Source organism: Tachysurus vachellii, chromosome 23, assembly GCF_030014155.1.
Source record: "Tachysurus vachellii isolate PV-2020 chromosome 23, HZAU_Pvac_v1, whole genome shotgun sequence".
NCBI classification, from domain to species: domain Eukaryota; kingdom Metazoa; phylum Chordata; class Actinopteri; order Siluriformes; family Bagridae; genus Tachysurus; species Tachysurus vachellii.
In genome coordinates, this window is record NC_083482.1 from 10,963,659 (window position 1) to 10,983,617 (window position 19,959).

Below are 19,959 nucleotides of genomic sequence, written 5' to 3' on the forward strand. Positions count from 1 at the left end.
TAATAATAATAAATTAAATATCCAACGGGTCAAAGGTCAATCCATTCAGATGCTATAGAACAGCTGGCTAGACTTTGGAAGGCTCCTAGTGTACATAGTTTCCAAAAAGCAGGCAATAGGTCAGCGTGGTTTCTCCCTACGGAGGCTGGGTAAGAGCGAGACTAATGGGCAGTTACTCACTAATGGATATCTGAGTCTCTTTTGGGAAGGCAGAGTTTTAGTAATTCAAACAGGAACTATCCAGGGAGCCTGTAACCGGACACTTGCCCTAGTTTTCATTCGTTTTGGATCAGGCAAAAGCTAATGAAGCTGTTAAAACCATTATTTAATCGTTTTTGATTGTGTGTCACTTGGCGTTTAATGATGGGTGAAAATTCCGTGCACTTAATTAACTAAATGTTGAGAATGATCAAGTTTAGGGGTGTGTGTGTGTGTGTGTGTGTCAGTCACAAGTGTGCTGAACTCGGACCGGCGCTGAGCACTGTGAATGATTACATAGTGGTAGCAACTTAGGGGCCTCTTATCCATGGTAAGAGCGTTCATGTTGCCATGGCAGCAGTGTACCTCCATTTATTGTGCCAATCATGGAGATCAGTTACTGGAGCTGGCATATAGCCTGTAGCTGTCGTTTTACAGCTAGTTTACATACCGATGCAGGCCTCTCAGTGCTACTCTCAGCCTTTCTTTAACATACCAACGAGCAGGCGTCTGGGTGCACACTTGCCTACGATCATCAGCAAACATAACCTAAGGGTGGGGGTGAGACTTTTGGGGACGGTATCTAATTAAAGCATCCATTTAGCCAGCAGCATAACGACAGGCTGTACAGCTATCTCCCTATAGTCTCAGTGTAACCTGGAATTATCTCTCAATTACTATGCTACAGTCACTAATCACAGGTTAGGCCTTGAGTACTGATGTGTAATCAAGAGCGGTGTATTAATGAATTACTCGCAGTTGTTACGCTGCAACTACTGACACTACAGACAGGTTAGTAACAGTAGCGTGCTAGAGTGGGTTAGAACTTGGACATTTGTATACTGTGCTAGGTAATGACTTGATTGGGCCGTATTTAACAAGATGGATACAAACAGATTTCCATTTTTTTTTTCCACAGATTATATTTTTGGATAAACGGTCGTGTAGTACTCGTGCTGTGTCGTGTACTCATGTACTTTTGACTGCAGGAAGACTTGACTGATGGACTTCAAATGGATCCATATAAAAGTCTAGCAGGCTGCAATGTCTGTGTATACAGTGTAGGACATCTTTTACGGCTGTGTAACACGTTATCAAAACCCCCGCAAGTTACTGATAATGTGCAACATGTAGATTTTGATATAATGACCTGTAATTCACAAGGAAAGCATTGACTTAAAACTGGTTGCTGTATGTATTTTGTAGCTCCTCTCAGCCTGGAGTGGTGACCTGGATATTTCATTCTCTTGTAACTTTATTTGCTAGAATTTAGCTGTTTTGCATTGTTAAGTTCAGGGATGTTTTAGGATGTTTTTTCCTAAGCAGAGAACTTTTTAAGGTTCAGGTTTATATAATGTATTAAAGGCCACATTGATCATTGATTATCTTAAAGCAGTGGTGTGTAAATTACAACAAGAAGATTATCATCAGACTTTAGACTTCATCCAAATTTTTCCAAATATTTAATCCGATATTTTAACAACATCTTGTAGCTGATGTAAAATATTACAATGTCAAAGTACTTACCGGTGGTGTGTGTGTGTGTGTGTGTGTGTGTGTGGAATGAAAGGAGTGTAGTGCAGTGTAATGGAGTTGTTGTTATGATATTCACTCTTACGAGTTCATAGCTTCTGTATTGTGGCCGCTGTCAGATTTTTATTGTTCCTTTTGCTTAATTTATTATCAGTTCAAACAGTAAAGGAGTTTCCTTTATGGCTTTTCTATCTCTTGTTTTTTTTCCCCCTTTTGTATTTCAAAAGATTTGCCTAATCAAGCTAGATGTGGAAAATCCTGTAATAGATTTCCCCAGACAGGATGAGATGGACATGAGAGACAATCGTATCAAAGCTGCTTCTTTACGACTTGAGCAAAAGTTTTAGTTAAAAATGTTTTTTCCCTTTGGTTAATATGATTGTTACCCTTATTGCCATGTGAGTAGTATTACACAGCATTTCCTGTGCTAGAGTGACTCCCTGACAGTGTTTTTCTGAGCTGCGAGCCATCCCTGTTATGAAGGAAAGCAATAGGTGAGGAATCTGGAGAAACAAACACCATGGTATATAAACACAAGCTAATCGGCTCCTGTTTGAACCTGTTTTATAACTGCTGTGATGCTTGTGTGTGTTAGTGAAGCACAGAGAGCTGTGATGTTTTACAGAGCGATGATCTCAGGCCATATCTCATAATTGTGATGTGCAATTCAAGGCTGTCACTGTACATCCTCAAGGCAGGTTATGGGCTTTGGACTTTGTGCCAAAAGAAAAAACAGATCTTAGATCTTGGGGTACACTCTGTAGACTCTTAAAAAAATGCTGTTGACTTAACATTGTATGTCAGTAGGGAGAGTAGCTAAATGAAGGGGAAGTAGACAGTCTGGGTACTTCTACATGCTAAATAATTTCAACACCTTCCAGTCAGACTTATCAGCCAAGGCCCGTCTTGGAGCACGTTTGGAAAATGGATATGTGGTAGCGTAGTGGCTAAGGTGTTGGGCTACCAGTCAGAGAGCTCAGAATTCCACCAAGCTGCCACAGCTGGGCCCCGAACAAAGGCCCTTAACCCTCAATTTTTCAGTTGTATCAAAAAATAAAGGAGCTAAAATGTAAGTCACTCTGGATAAGGGCGTCTGATATGCTCAGTATATGAGCAGAAAATGATGTAATGGCATAAAAATAATTTCAATGTCTGATCACATTGTCCGAGTTTTCAGCTATTTAAAAAATAAGGCCAGAATTGACATCCAATGGGGAGAAAAATGGCTTATGAAATATTTGAGAATGGTGTGTGTGTCCTGCTCTGAGACTACTGTAGTATGATTTCAGTCCAGTCACTGAGTAATCTGTACTGCATTTTCATAGCCTGCAGAGAAATACAGTAGTAACTTGTATTTATAAACCACTTAGTCAGATCTGAACCTGAGATAAACCTCAATAGTTAGTACTCTTGTTTTTTTATAGATTTGTGAGTGGTTTTGTATATAAACAGAAATATGAGCACATTTACACCCTAGCTATGTAACACAATGTTGCACGCTTGGCATTGATGTAAATACTGTCTAATAAACACATCACGTGGAATCAGACCAGACAGACGGATAGCCTTTGCTCCTCACTCGGATCATTGATCCTTGGGTGCCTTTGACCCTGCTACCGGTTCACCGATTGTCCTTCGTAGGATCATTTTTTTGAAGGGTACTAACCACTGCATACCGGGAACACCCCATAATAACGGCTGTGTTAGAGAAGCTGTGACCCAGTCATCTAGACATCGCAGTTAGGCCTTCGTCATTGAAGGGTCGATCCTACTCTTTGATGGCTGCCATTGAAGCGAGATAATCAATGTTCTTCTCTACGCCTCTCAGTGGTTTTAATGTCATGGCTGATTGGTGTATATCTTGTATGGTTCTGTTGTTGATCATATATGTCTTCTCAGCTGCCTTCACTCTTGTGTTAGTGCATGTTTATCTGGCAGTAACCCAGACGTACATGCTCACTAATGCTCTCTAACTCCCAGCTTGTCCTTACTTGTCATCCATGTTGTCTAAATGTACACACACTTCGCCTCTGCTCTATGAGCTCTTCTGTGAAGAGCTGAGTCACCTGTGAAATGAGCAAAAAAGAGGAAGTAAGGGATCTGCATTAATCAAGGACACTTGAGATAGCCACTGTTTATTGTATGGTTGAAGGTTTTATAATGAAATGGCTCTTTTTACTTCATCATTCACATGTCTGAGAAGCTGCAAGTGTTCAAACGCTCAGGTTTTAGTTTGCATCTCCTACCATGTGCTGCTAGATGCTCAGTGTAATGACTTATCCATTAATCCTTTTTCTGTGCTCTAAGAATATAATCATTACAGCAAATAAAATGCTTTATGTTTATTTTGTAAAACTGTCCTAGGCTTATTTGGCCATTACATAGCCATTATTATCTTGAAGTCCTAACGTATTTATAAATGATTTGATGGTTTTTAAAGCCATCTGTTTTTTCTCTCTTGAAGTGAGGTAAAAAAAATGAAGCAACTGGAAAGTGCCTGTGTGACCCAATGTCTCGGGTGTCGTAAATAATCTCATTTAACACAGACTGTGGAGATGTACATTTAAATACATATACAGAAAGCTACTCTATAGCGACAATTTCACCTTTTTTATTGAAATTTGTTTACTTTTGCTTTTTTAGCAGTTAACATGTTTGCCTCTCACCTCCAGGGTTGGGGGTTTGATTTCTGCCTCGTGGGTGTGTGGGTGTGGGTGTGTGTGTGTGTGTGTGTGTGTGTGTGTGTGGGTGTGTGTGTGGGTGTGTGTGTGGGTGTGTGTGTGGGTGTGTGTGTGGGTGTGTGTGTGGGTGTGTGTGTGGGTGTGTGGGTGTGGGTGTGGGTGTGGGTGTGAGATTGCGGCAGATCAGACGGGGCAAAATTTAATGATCTGACCTATAACACCACCAATATAAAAGCCCCTGGGCTTTTCAGTACAACCGAATCTACCGCTACTGTTGAGTTTGCGTGTCGTTGTGCTTGATTTTTATGCGCCTATTAGCGATTGGTGTGGCTGAAACACCTGATCTCCATCATTAGGTGTAGTGTGCACATACTTTTGACCACATAGTGTAGCCAGTAGTTTATCATTTTCCAAGTATTCATCCTCTTCTGTTCTGTGCTTGGAAACAAGGCAAAAGGTTCCAAGAGACTACTGGTTACTAAAGAAACAACACTGTTTACAATAGCAAACCTTCTTCAGGCAGCTCTTAGTAGCGAGAATGTTCACACTCAGCAAAAGAACAGGTTTGTGCACATGGGAGTTTAAGCTTTTGACAGCATTTTGTGTTCAAAACTCAATAAAATTGAGTGTTGCTGTGGAAACTTGCTGTGGGCTCTTGGTGATATTGAACATTGCTAGGAATAAGATCACAGATAACAATAGCAGGTAAATTCTGGCATATTTGTGAGAGAACCAGTGCTAAAATGCAAACGGCTACGTGATTCCTCTTTAGTGCTAATTGTGGCATTAACGCAGCGAACGTAGAGTATCTGGGTCACGTCCAATTTACCAAACACATAACTGTGAAATAATGATTTTAAGGTTGACTGGGTCTATTAATTTCACCAGACCGCACACTGACAATGAATAGCTTGTGTGTGTGTGTGTGTGTGTGTGTGTGTGTGTGTGTGTGTGTGTGTGTGCGTCCCTATTTTAAAACCGAATGCCTGTTGTGTGAAGGAATGTCCCTTTAGGTATTGTTCTTTTATATTTTTTTTATTTTATTTTTTTAATGTTATTGTAACCTCCTGATCAAGTGCTTTAATGCTTGAGTGCCATTTGTTTCTACGTGTCAATAAAAAAAGCATGTGCGCTCTGCTTACTCTTAAATAAATGAAAATATTTACTTAAGTTGCTGTTCACCGACAACCGGGATATCGTCCCTCGTGTCTAGTGGTTTAATACGGTTGTCTGTCACACATTTAAAGTGCCATTGGGTGAATAGGCTGTAAACACCTCTAAGCCATGATTCATTGTCCTTTCAGCAAGAACAAACAAAAATACATACACCGACACACGCACATACATGCATGTGTGTATTTATGTGAGCAGATATATGCATGTGTCCATTTCTGTTCCTTTGTCTCTATGTTGCAGAGCAGGTTAGAAAGTAACCCCTGTCCCCTCCCTCCCCTTACCACTGAAAACCTCATATGGCTTGTTCAGCATGTGAAAGGATTCTCACATGTTTTCTGAAGATTACTGCCACTCAGTCGGCTCCACTCCGACTCAGATGGGGGTATCTGTAACACAACCCCCCCCTTCCGCTGATGCGGTGTGTAAATTAAACGCACCCCGACTCTCCCCCTTCTCACGGCCCTCTATGTTTTTCACAGTCTCCCAATTTGAAGGATGACGTCTTGTGTTTGAAATAGAATTTATATGCCGTGTTTACCATGAAGGTGCAGAGAGAGATGGAGATGAGAGGGCTTTGCAGATTCCCAGACAGCCGATTGTAAAAAGGCTGACACCTAATCCTGCTACTGTGCGTCTGGATCAGCAGGTCTGCCGTCACTCTGAGCATGAGAAGAGAAGGTTCGCGAGAGGTGTAGACCACTCGCCTTAAGCCTAACATCCAATAGAGTGGTTTAGATCCAATCTTGTAATCTGTCATAGGTTAATATTTCTAGCTGCTTGCGTGTGTGTATGCATGTCTCTGGGCTTCCTCCTGCTTGGCTGGCCTCCGTCTTGACTCTCCGCCACCGTTGCGGTTACTCATGGGCCGAGCATGTCAGGATAGGTTATTCTTAGTGCCTGTTCCCCAATCAGTCATTGGAGAAAGGTTTGGGGGGCAAAAAAAGGTAACCAGTCAGAAGGCCCATCTGCACAATGTTTACCAGGATATTTTCGACCCTGAAGAGATCACATATTTACCACCAAGAGCTGCACGACCTCGTCATTTAGCACAGAGAGAAACACTGAGCACTCAGGAAGAAGAGTCTCCATCTACAGGGAACAACAGGACAACCTGAATTTAGCCTGAAAAAACAACAGAACGGGACAGAAAGAGAGTGTGTTGTGCTCAGAGGAGGAGCTGCTGTCCCAGGGCTGGCCCCTGTTTTGCAGCAGCTCCGTGCACAGGCGTGTGCCAGTGTGTTTGTGTGTATGTGAGGACGTGATGAGAGCACAGGGAGAGGCTGAGGCTCGGGGAGGAGCGAGCAGAATCGGCAGAGGAATCTTGGGTCTCGTTGAGGCGCAGGCAGCCTGCTGGAGCAAAGGACTCGATTAAATGGGACAAAACTCACACACTCGCTGGTAGAGTGTATTTTCCCTCTGACAGAGTAGTGGGGCAACTTTGGTCATTTGTGTTTTTTTTTTTTTTTAACTGAGCAGCTGCATAAAGGACCAGCATCATCAGCACCATGAGTCGATGGCTTAAATGCACCTCCCTGTACTTTGTAGGTATCATATGGATGCAAAAAGGTTTTGCTTTTGGAACAAAATGTTTAAGACATAAATCAGTAATTTGAATCTTGCTTATAGTATTTGAAACTTTTCTGGGAAACTTCATTGTGGGTGTTTGCACTCATGCTTGCATATTTGTGTGTGGTTTTTAGACCGTCCTACTAAGTGAGAGTGACTTGTCTTTCTCCACAGCAGTTACGAATACTGGAATGTTCCTTGAGAATGCAGTGTTGATTCAAAGTGATATTTTGAGCCTCAGGATTTCACGACTTGTTTTAAATTGTTGTCTAATGACGTAATTGCGCTCAATTTTAATTTTGTAATTGTCTTCACACCTTTTGAAATGCAAATGCTTTCCAAATCGAAAAAGCTCAATTTAAAGAACTGGTATAGCTCCATTCCTCATCATGCAGATTTTCTCTTCTTTCTTGACAGCTATTAACTAATCATTTAACTCGCCTTACAGTTTGAGGCATTCTGACAGTCTGTAATGCACTGAAGTCTTTTTTTAGGTGATTTATTTAAAAGTATGAATTATATGTTCTTAAAACTTTTTCCCTGTTTTGCAGAACACCGACTGGAATAAGTATGATGACAGGCTGATGAAGGCAGTAGAAAAAGGAGAGGTGGACAAGGTGACAGCCGTCCTCAGTAAGAAAGGCATCATCCCCACCAAACTAGACGTAGAGGGCCGCTCTGCGTAAGTGTGCCCCCCCCCACACACACCCACACACACATCCCCTCTCTCACTCACACACACACACTCACACACAGCATTAGCCGTTTTGACATAGTCAGGCAGATGGTTATTAGTAATTGGTTCCGTTCTGGTGTCAAAGGTTAATAACGACCTCAGGAAGGATTAGAATCTCTGGCCTTGTGTCTGTCTTATTGCATTATCCTAATAAACTATCATGTTCCTGGCTTTGCTATAAATCATAAATGTAAAGCATTGCTCTTTCACTTGAAAGAGCAAAGCCAATAAACTCTTATCCTGCTGAAAAGTTATGTTCAGAGAGCTGAATCCAAACTGAGTGTACTGTGTGTTTATGCGGACGCATATGGAAGTAATTATAATCTATTCGAAATGACTGGTATTTACAGAATCCTCACTGGCCTGCGTTTGTGTCTAATCTGGGCTGAGGCTTTCTGTAAGCAACCAGAGGATACAAATCTGTCTAGAATTGTTGCTGTGGAACATTGCCACTGGACCAGAAACATGTAGACAGCAACCACGCGAAGTACAAACCAGCAGAGACTTGGGTTCTAAAACAAATCTTAGATGTAGAAGAAAAATTTCTGAAAAGTTGCTTTTATAAACTGTTTAGTAAGTAGTGACTAATGGGCTGTTTTTCATTACGATTAAGTGCTCTTTAATCTGTTTTTATTTCTCTTTGATTCCCTATGGCAGTAATACTAGTATAGAGGGTTCCAGCTTTTAGCTTATTTTAATGCCAGCGTTGTTTTGCTTTGCAATCATGACCATAAGATGTTTCCACCCCTGGGGTATTTCTATCTTTGTGTGAGATTCTTCTTGTGAGCCGGCATAGAGAAGGGGCCTGGAGTTGTAATAAGGCTCTGGAATTTCTCAGGCCTAAATCAAGTGTGTTCAGCACGGCTCAGTCGCCAGGGTGGCGAGGCAGCGTAACAGAGCTGGAGGTAACAAACACTAACTGATATATGAAGCACGCTCGTCAGCAGCAGCTTGCCCTGTAGAGGAGCACGGAGACCTTCCTGTTCGGTGGGAGGTCAAGTGCTGTGAGAGCATGCAAGGTCACATGTTTTGGGGGTTTTTAGATGTAAAGGATTCCACTGCTCATATATAGAATGACCACACACTGATTTTACGTTTGTGTTGTTTCAGCTTGGTGTAAGAGTATGATGGACACAGCGGCTGTGGAGACCACAGGGAGGGTGTGCTGTAGTCCAGCTGCAGTTGTGGGTCACAATTTTAGAGCAGATTATATGTCCAGTGTTTTTGTTTAATAAAAATGTGTTTTGATGCCCTTAGTGGAGAGGGAGAGAGCGAGGGAGATATGTGGTGAGGTTCACATCTGTAGAGAATGTGATTACCGCTGCTAATCCAGGATTAACCAACTGGAAACGGAAGACTTTTGTGTGTACATCATTTCCCTGCTGTTTTACCCATATACTTATTTGTGTATATATTATACTAAAATCACAACACTGTACATTGCAGGTTTTTTTTTTTATTTAACTAAGGCTAATGATTTAGAGAGCAAACCTATAATGGTTTAGTTTTTAATAAAGACTTTGTAAAAACAAAGTCACTATAAAATGAAGACAAAAGCAGGGTGAACATAAATATTACCCTCAGGTATGTTTGTCTATTAGAAATAAAAGCTAAAGTTGCCTTAGCTAAAATGACCTTTTGGGTTTACTTACTGCCCATTAACTGCTAATAAGTTTCTGGCTTCTGCTCTATTGAGAAACAACATGAGTGAGTCGTCTTGTAGAGTCAGATCACTGTTTGTATTTAAACTTAACACACTGAACACTGTAAATGTAGCATTAACGGTGTGCACATAATTCCTTTCTGTTTCTCTGGGTTTTACTCTCTGTATGGACGTTAATGTTTAGTATGTTCTGACTGATGGCTATCTGGGGCTGTAATGTGCATGCTCACAGGGTCATGTTCTTGCTTTTGGGGGGTCTCTCAAGTGCCAACATGTCTCACTCTCTCACACACACACATACACACGTCATTTCAGTGTCTCTAAAAATGTCACGTGTCTAGCAGAGGCATGGAAGGAGCTGGAGCCAAGCTAGAATGACATGTCTGTCTTATACATGACATGTATGTATATATATATATATGTATGTATGTGTGTGTGTGTGTATATATATATATATGTATATATATATATATATATATGTATGTATGTGTGTGTGTGTGTGTGTACACACATATATACATATAAGAAATTGAATGCAGGCATTGAGCTGGATGTTTAAAGACAGACTGTTTTTTTTGGTCAGGACACCAAGCAGCTGTCTTTCTGTGGTAATTCAGTGCTTTGACCTGTGTGGTTTCAACAGTTGTATATTTGCAATAGAATATCTAAGGCATGATGACATTCCCTCGCATTACAGATTATGTTCAACAACCTCATCACGTTAGCTGACCATGTGAGGTCCTCCTGACTTCTAACAATACCCAGAAAATCATTCTCCTCCGTTATGTGACAACAATAGCCTCTGAATAACATGATGTAACCGTAAGTCAGGGAGCAGACAGCATGTCACTGGGGTTTCGTGTTGCACTTGGCTGGAATCCTTACACTTATCTGCGGCTTTTGCACCCAGACCTGCGGGTCAAGGCCGTTGCATGCCCAGAGTTCTTCTCAACACAGCTTTTAATAACAGTTCCAGAAGTAACATGGCAGTGTGTGTGACTTCCCACACCTTTTGAGCTCTCGAACAGATATGTTCTGTGTCCAGCCCGATCCTGCTCAGCGCTCCGAGGATGGTGTTGACTGCTGTGAAGGCTTGAGTATGAACAGTATGCTATAACAATGAGCTGCTGTGGACATAATTGGGATGCATTCATAACTTCTCAACCTTCACATTGCTGTACATAGTGTGACATGCATTTATGATAGAATTGTGAGTCTAAATCTAGCTTAGCTTTAAAGGAGAGGTGCATGATTTCGACCAAGAAGGTGCAGTAATAATGGCTGAAGTTCTTCCTTACATTCTCCTCCAGCAATATAATACCTCAGAGGAAAAAAAAAACACTTGCTGTATATGGAAATAAACAAAAACTAATGATCACCATTAGCAGGTCAGTCAGGACAGGGAACAACTTGCCTGTTCGCAGCAATTCCATAATCTCCAGTTCTCCTGTTAGCATTCAGATCTTCTCATATCCATAATATGGATTTGGGAAGGAAGGTGAAAATGCACTCTGTCGGCTGTGAGGGTAAGGGTTGAGGATCGAGTTTGCCATCATCCTCTGTGAATGCTGATGTAGCCAGTTATAGCTGGCATCAATTTTCAGCGTTACATTGCCTACTTTATCGCTCCTTCACTCCACCTTCTCCTGTCGCACTGTCTCATGTGCTCTCACTACCATTTCCTGTAATTAGATATTACTGTAAATCTCTCTCTCTCTCTCTGTCTCTCTGTCTCTCTGTCTCTCTCTCTCTCTCTCTCTCTCTCTCTCTCTCTCTCTCTCTCTCTCTCTCTCTCCAGTTTCCATCTTGCTGCCTCCAGAGGACATTTGGATTGCCTTAGTGTCATCCTTCTCCATGGTGTTGATGTCACAGCCAATGATGCCACAGGTAATAATTCCTTCCCTTTTTGGACGCTCTTATTGACGAGACCTTACAGTAAACACTTCGCCGGGTAGTGAATAGGATTTATTCATAACATTACCAGTCAAATGATATGCAAGGAAATGTGCTCTGGAAACTTATGTAAATAAACTAGACATGCAAAATATGTGGAGATACTTAAAATGCATGATCATCACTTGTCCCTTTTTTATATTATTTATTTATTTATTTATTTTTTAAACCAGTTTCCATTTTATCTTTACAGGAAAAAATGCTTTACACTTAGCAGCCCGGAATGGACATTCGTTGTGTGTGCAGAAGCTTCTACAGGTATGGGTCTCATCTGTCATCTCTTCTGTACTCCAACTGTTAGTGTAGTGGAAGAAGCTTTTGATATAGAGGATATAGTGGGAGATATGCACTGATGTCTATCAGGACCACTCCATCAGCTTTAAAAACATGAGTGAATTCTGTAAAACGTATATGTTATGAAATAACCGAACCATAAAGAACAGACTGAAGTGCATAATCGAGGTCATCATGTGAGCTGAGAGAACGAACCTTTTACGTAGTTTTCTAATGATAAATTCTTCTGAAAGCTCTGTCCTCTCAGGCCTGTCACATCACAACCGCACATCAATTTATCATCCTGACATCTGATAATTACACTACAGCGGTTGTGAAAAATTGATGGTCCAACTGATGATGGTTCAGAAAGGCAAAGAGTCAAAAATAAGCTTTTTCATTTCATATTGTCACCATTTAATGACTGTTTCTGTAAAGTGGAAAAGTCAAGATTGACTAACTGTCACTTTTTGTCATGGCCAAATCACTGCTTTTATGTTATTTTACGCATAAATCTTAAAGAATTTGTTTTCTTTTGCAAACTGTAATACCATTTCCATGACTAATTTCATGACACAACAGTATTCAGTATTATTTCTTAGTGATTACGCCCCGATGTCAGTGTGACCTGCTCTACTTTTCTACCTAATGGGTATGCTAAGAGCTCTCATGAACTCCAAGGTGTTTCGAGTGTTGACAGGGTATATCTCTAGTCTAACCCAATACCCCCCCACCCCTGTATTTCTGTGCCATCATGATTGAGGCCACTGTAACCTGACCTACTGCTTTCAGTCCACCTCGAGCAGCGGAACACTACCCAGGGTGCAGTTAACAGCTCAATCATGTGACCACGCTGCCCTTTTGGGAAGCTGTTGCTGGAGCGAGAAGGAAAGAGTGAGGAAATGATTAGGATAGTATTATAGTGAGTCAGGATGTCCAAACAAGCTTAAATTTGGCAGAAGAGAGAAAGGAACAGCGTGAGAATGAGGCTTCAGGGTCTGGGACTAAATGTTCAGCTAAACAGTGCCTGTGCCATAACAACACTTTTCCTGAGTACTTGAATCATACAACACCTAACAGTTTGGAAGGTTAAAGGCTGTCGCATGCTTCCTCCAATACACTTGAATTCAGACAGCCACATCTTTTTAAACTGCTGCACATGTTGCGTCACCAGGCGGCTTAGAGGAAAGCGCACTCTATCCCTTGCATGATTGCATGAGTTCACAGATGCCCATGATTCACCAGGAGAGAGGGAGTATGCCATCCCTCCCACTCTGAGAACACAGACACTGTTGCTGTCTTGGGCTCCTGCCAACAGATTACTGTAGAATCGACTGGGATTCGAACTCATGATCTCCTGAAGAGAAGTCGAATCTGTTAAAAAACAAACAAAAAAAATTCTTTTCTTAAACAATTTTCATTCAAGTTCATATAATGCAAAATCTTATTTTAATTCTATTTCACAACAGTTTCGTCACAGCACACAAAGATGTGTAATATACTGTTTGACTTTCCAGTTCTTACTCTAACTAATCAGTAAACTAAGGCGTACAAACCCAACCAACACTGATGGGAAAACTAACGCTACACCTCAACACCTAACTCTATGGGAAAACAGTCTACCTGTCAACCCTGTAGCATGCTTTATTTATATGTGTCCCAGAAGTGCAAAAGACATTAAACAGTAAAGAGTGCAACAACAAAACCAAACACAACTGAACCTCTGAAACACACGGATAATTCTTTACAACTATCGAACATCACATGCTAACTGCTGATTGGCTGCAGCATGCTTTAGTCAGAGACCACAGAAACCTGAGAGCAGGAGAATGTTGATTGACAGTAAAAGGAAATATGAGCATAAATGAATCCACTGATGTTTTTTTTTTCCATGCCTACGTTCTTAGCGTTATTTTAGATATGATGTTATCTTTGCATGACATTTAATGTGAGTATGCAAATGCTGAAACCTGCCTAAAGGAAAGAAAGTTATGCAAAACAAAGACTTCAAATAAAATTTGTATCATCTGGAATAACTAATTATAACACTGTAAACATGAATAAGTGCTTATAATAGTCATAATGTGTCCGATCAGCAATGCAAGATTTTTTTTTTGCTGTTGTTTTCAGCTTGTAAACAAGTTTAACAGTCCCCTTTAACAATCATTATAATAGTGCAGATTACAATAAAATAATTTACAGATGTGTTTGGAATTGTAATGATAGACAGATATAAGAGAGAAATTAGTGACCTTACGCATGATCCTCACAAAATATTCAATATTATTTTTCAATTTTTTTTCTATTTATTTTTTTTTATTATTGTTATTTTTTTATTTTTTTTAACTGAAGTCAGTCTTTGTGCTCTTTAAGAGGTTTATGCAGCATTGTCCGTACACAGATCTACGTATGTCAGTTGAAATGCTGTACGAAGATTGTATAATCAATATGGGTTTGTATGTTGCAGCATAACTGCCCTGCTGGAAATGTGGACCTGCAGGGAAAAACAGCTCTGCATGATGCTGGTGAGGAAAATTGCATGTGATCTTTCATCCCACTGATCTTTTGTCTTTCTGAACTTTGCCTCTCTCTTACAATCTTGTGGTGAACTTAGAGACTCTCATAGGATACAGAGTCTACAGTTCATTTGTGATCATCTTGTAATGAATTCCAATGATAGGAAGATGATTCAGGGTATAATCAGGATATAATGATGCCAGCTCTAGTTCTTATTGGTTTTGTGATTTGTCCATCACATCTCTATATTTTCCAATCTGCAGTCATGGCCGGCTGTTCGTCCAGTGTTAAGTTGTTGTGTGACAGTGGGGCTTCGGTCAACGCTAGTGACTTTGTAAGTATCAAATACACTCATTAGATTTGTAAAAATATTTTCTATTTTAGTCTACATAGTTTGCTCTGTTGAGAGGAAAACACACATGTGTACACCCAAATCTTACCATTATGCTTCCTGCTGTTGTCTTTGTGTATTTACATTTGCTTTATATGGCAGACACCACAATTATCCACAATAACGTTTTACTAAGTGCTTTTTAGTCTCTTGCGAGAAAAAGGATATCATCAAAACCCTAAGAGAGAATTATTACCTCAACAAAAACAGTCTAGAATATTAATTAGTGCTGATTTAGACTTAAGAGCTAATGGTTTTAAATAAAGGTTTTTGTGAAATAGCTGGTGTAGTTTGTCTTATTATTATTATTATTATTATTATTATTATTATTATTCACTTCAAAGTGTTCGATAAGTCAAACTTTTATCATGCAGCGTTTCAAATAGAGTTTTGCCTTCTTTCTTATTATTATTTCTAAGCCAGAAATAATTTAAAAGATAAAAAACTGTTATAGAATCAGCTATAGAATCCTCCAGGCACCTGCGTCCACATTAATATGGATAAATTTATATCTGAAACTGATTCTTTTTAGCCTTCTGTCCACTCTGAGAGAGCCTTGTTGTTTTTCCCCCTCTGTCAGAAACCTCTGTCAGAAATAAAATTGCATATATTCAGATATAATGATATTTCTTTAGTCATGTGACAGTCATGTGACCCATTCAAATCAAAACATGCATCAATTTTGCATCAATTCTGAGAGACTGAATGTAAATAAACTGAAGAATATGACTCAGACCAAAAACCTCTTACACATATGCAGTATAGGGATGTCAGCATTTTCATGTGTTTTACTGTGGACGAGCAATTTTTGGAAAATGATTGAAAGATCTGTCCAGATGAATGCACACAGAGTCTAGGACTAGTTCTAGGATTGACCATGGGAAATGTACAGGATGATGTTTGAGTGCTTATGACGTGGGTTTAATGTATTGTCGTTTCCGTTTCTATGCTACAGGTATAGCGTTACAGCTGTTTCTTTGTCCAATGTGTTTGTACTGTAACTGTTCATTCATTTACTGCAAAGTGCGTTCACATCTGTGCTGACTTTTTATTACAGTTTTCACTTTTCTTGATTAAAGCAAAAGGTTTAGCAAATACTGTGTTTCTTCAGTGTGATGATTTTTTTTAAGAGACTCTGTTTGTAATTCAGATGATAGTTACACTGAAATATACTGTGAGGAATGACATTCAGTACCATTTTGTTTGTAGGATGGAAGAACTCCATTGGTTCTGGCCACTCAGATGTGTCATCCACGTATCTGTCAGCTCCTGCTGGATCGAGGGGCTGACATCCGAGTGCGTGACAAGCAGAACAAGTAAAGGCATTTTACCAGCACGTTCTCACTTAGGCCTCTAGTCATGTCATTTATATAGCCATTCTGTTCCTGTTCATATTCTCCTTTTTTCTGAGTGATTGCATTATTTAATGGAGCGATTATTTGAACTTAATTTGATCCTGAATGCTTAACTTCTGGATTGTAAAATTGCCTCTGTGCAGTTCAGACTTCCCATAATGGCAATTTTTCTCCTTGCAGCTTTTTCAGTTTCTTTAAAACGTTCAGTGAAAAAGAACGATTTAAATGTAGACAGAAAAAGCAGGTCACACAGCAATTTAAGACATTAAGGAAATAAGTGTATTAGTAGTCTTAGTCTTGATCCAATTTAATTTTCTTTATTTACCACTTAAGCCCCCACAAAAACATTGGCATTAAATATTTCCTCAGATATTGTTATAAAAAAATCTGTTCTCTAAATTTTGGGAGTCATTAACAATGGACTAAATGCTTCTCTCTACATGTGTATGTGTGTATGTGTGTATATGTGTATATATATATATATATATATATATATATGTGTATATATATATATATATATATATATATATATATATATATATACATGCACATCTGAGACACACCTTAGTGGCTTGGGCCAAACTTTATATCTCTATCTTCAGTATAAAGTTGAATCATTGTACTGTTGGTGACACCGTTTAGCTATATATTAGTATAAGATTTTGTTTTGTTATGAGTTATTATATTACTATTCTTTCTGTCTGTCTGTCTCCACTTGTCATTTTCCAGTGAGAAAGGGTGTGAAAAATACTTCAGCTAATAATAATAATAATAATAATAATAATAATAATAATAATAATTATTATTATTATTATTATTATTATTATTATTATTATTATTAGCTGAAGTAGTTTTCACACCCTTTCTCACTGGATGAGAAATGACAAGTGGAAATATCCTAAATGTAGCCGAATCTATACAGGACCTGCACTGAAAGCAAAATATTATATTATTTAAGCTATTTCTGGACATTTTTTTTACTAATTTCTAGCTTTAAATCCTCTTATACTACTGTTAGATTATTTTTCTTTCTAGATGCTTAAAATAAACACAATGTGCAAACAATAAATGACTTACCATTTCCAAAAAACTCTAGAAGTGGTTTTAATAGTTGTAATATCTGGTTTATTCTGACCTTTATAATATAATATACCAGGTCACAGTGACTACAGTCGTCCTGTTTCCACTTACAGTGTTGAGCAGAGCTGAAGTGCTTCTAGTTAATGCTGAGTTCAGAATGCTGACGTGTTAAAAACACATGCAATGTGCTCTTCTAGAACCGCCTTGATCCTGGGCTGTGAATTTGCCTGTAAAGATGCTGTAGAGGTTTTGTTGAAGAGCGGAGCTGATGTCACTGCCGTCGACAGCTTCGGCCATGACAGCTATCACTATGCCCGACTCAGCAAAAACCAGGAGCTCATCAACCTGATCAAGAGCTATCTGGATAACGTGAAAGGTAAAATCACCTCACTGAGCAGCCAGTAATAACATCAGTGTACAATAACCAGAATTTTTGATCAATTCAGATAAGCAACAGCTCAGAACTGTGATGTGATGCTGTTTTAGGATGTTCTGTTTGCGTTCTTTTATTAGTATACAAGTGATTGAAAGACAAGGAAAGATGTTTTTAGAATGCTGTTTTTTCTACAGTGCAATCGTAGCTTTATAGTTAGCATGTTTGCCTCGCAACTCCCAGACAGGGGGTCTCTTATTCCCGTCTCTGCTCTGTGTGTACGGAGTTTACACGTCCTCCAAAATACATGAAAGACACATTTTGCTTCTGGTAGCTTACTTTCGTTCTGTAGCAATTACAGCCACAAGGGAGTGGCTGTGGAAATCTTGGCTCTGTTTTCTTTTAGTGTTGCTTTATACGCCTCCTTGTCTTTGTGTGCTAACAATGTTCTTGTCAGCGATGTAGCCACCTCAGGTTTTTCGTTAATCTGATTTACAAAGTGTTTTTCATAAAAAGAAATAAATAAACTATAGAAATCTGTCCTTGGTGCAGTGCAGAACCGAAGTAGGAAGGCAAAGATGTAGATGTAGTTGTGTAAAAATGGACGTGGTTGTGATTCAGTTGATGTGAAGTTTAAATGGTGTAAAGTGTTTAAATGAAGAATGAAGTAAGGAAAATGATTGTTTTTTAAAGAGGACTGCAGATGGAAAAAGGAGGGAAAGCAAATGCATGTGATGTGGTGGTGTAGTGGTGGTGAAACAGCAGGGACGTGTCTAGGAAAGCGATCTGTACAGCAGAACCAGCCAGCTGTTCACAGCATGGGGCAGCTTTGTTATGGTTTGGTGTGGGTTTTTGTGTGTTTGCGTATGATAGATTGTTTGTTTTTTTTTGTTTTTTTTTTACATTAGAAAAGGTCCACATGATGATTGTGCAGATAATCGCAGATTTTTTTTATTAATTTTATTTCTTTTTATACAAACTCTTCTCTGAATTTTGTATAGACTGATCTGTGGTGTTAATATATTAACACTTCCTTAATGTGTTTTTACAGCCAAAGAAGCCAGCAAAGTGGAGCTGAAGAAGAGACAGGTACTGCAATAGTCACACAACACACTGTGTAATACAAAATTTTATTTAGCACTAAACTCCACCTGAGCTCGGAGTTTGGGGATTAAATCATTCTTTTCAATAATAATTGTAAATTATAGCAGAACACTTTTCCAGTACAGCGTTTGTCAACAAGAAGAAGAAAATAATTACGATTCAGAAAATCAGCACAAGTCAAATATTTCGCCTGTCGATTCGTAAAGCGACCATTGTGTAGCTTCACGTCAACGTTTATTTCATTTCATTCACAGACGATGCTCTTATCAGAGCGACTTACGTTTTGATCTTATTTTATACACCTGAGCAATTGAGAGTTAAGGACCTTGGTCTGGGGCCCAGCAGTGGCAGCTTGGTGGACTTGGGATTCAAAACTCGGATATTCAGAATGAAACATCGGCCAAAACAATTGTGTGTAATTTTAAGATGAAAGAACTGAGGAAAGCAGGTCTAAATAGAATGTAGTCATTAGAATGTAGTCAGTTTTCCATTTCCTTTAGTGTACGTATTTCAAGAGATGTATGCCTTCACACATTTGTTCTAGTTTTTATTTGCTTTTATTATTTGGCATAAAAAGCCTCAACTGGGATTTATATTTTGTTTATTTGATAAAACCTTAAATTAGATCTAAAGCCTGATGGTTTTAGTGATGGAGCTAGGCTGATATTGGAATAAGCACTGCGGTGTAGACTTGCGCTTCCTTTTACAGCTTGACGTTAGTGTCACCTGCTGGATGAGAAAAGAAGTGCAGTGTTTTAAGACTATAATAACTAATCAGTGTTGATGTGATTCTGAAGCAACAAGGCTTATTTTTAGGCCTTAGTAGATGTATGGTTGTGATCAGTAGTGATTTCCACCCAGTTCAGTCGCAGCTGTCTGTGGATTCGGCCCCTGACACGTCATCTAACGGATCAGATTATTCATGTAAATGGAACTCATTGCTTACATCTGTTTGGCTTGTATCTGGCTGGGAATATTTACCCACTAGGCTGTATTTTTTGTGCCTTCTTCAGGATCTTGAGAAGCAGAATGAAAGCCAACAGGAGACACTGAAGAAGTATCATCAGGAACAGAGGGCTCTACTGGACAAAGTCAATATTCTGCAACATCAGCTCAGTCAGGTATCTATACACACACACACACACACACACACACACACACACACACACAGACCTTTTAAAGGTGTTTCGCTAAAGTTTTTGCAATTAACGCCTAAACACCAGAGACACAAAAACACTTTTCTGCCTTTTCAGCTCAAACTGTGGTCAGACCAATAACACTTACCCACTGAAGCAAACAATTTACCAAAGTGGGAAATGAACACACATTTGCTAATAGTGGCAATTACTTTCACTTAGTT

The 19,959-nt window shown here is 39.4% G+C and overlaps 1 protein-coding gene across 2 annotated transcripts in view; it reads left to right on the forward strand.

Annotated features, from left to right (window-relative positions):
• The window catches only part of uacab (uveal autoantigen with coiled-coil domains and ankyrin repeats b), a 46,385-nt gene that overhangs the window by 17,670 nt on the left and 8,756 nt on the right, over window positions 1–19,959 (forward strand). Inside the window, exons 1-10 of one of the 2 annotated variants that reach the window (XM_060859385.1) lie at window positions 7,038–7,129; window positions 7,706–7,836; window positions 11,352–11,440; window positions 11,700–11,764; window positions 14,247–14,304; window positions 14,560–14,630; window positions 15,897–16,003; window positions 17,320–17,498; window positions 18,547–18,584; window positions 19,613–19,720. In XM_060859385.1, the coding sequence (XP_060715368.1) occupies window positions 7,094–7,129; window positions 7,706–7,836; window positions 11,352–11,440; window positions 11,700–11,764; window positions 14,247–14,304; window positions 14,560–14,630; window positions 15,897–16,003; window positions 17,320–17,498; window positions 18,547–18,584; window positions 19,613–19,720 (882 nt within the window). In that variant the 5' untranslated portion in view covers window positions 7,038–7,093. Of the gene's footprint in view, window positions 1–7,037; window positions 7,130–7,705; window positions 7,837–11,351; window positions 11,441–11,699; window positions 11,765–14,246; window positions 14,305–14,559; window positions 14,631–15,896; window positions 16,004–17,319; window positions 17,499–18,546; window positions 18,585–19,612; window positions 19,721–19,959 lie in introns of those variants that run through there. The other variant, XM_060859384.1, reaches the window with a different exon arrangement.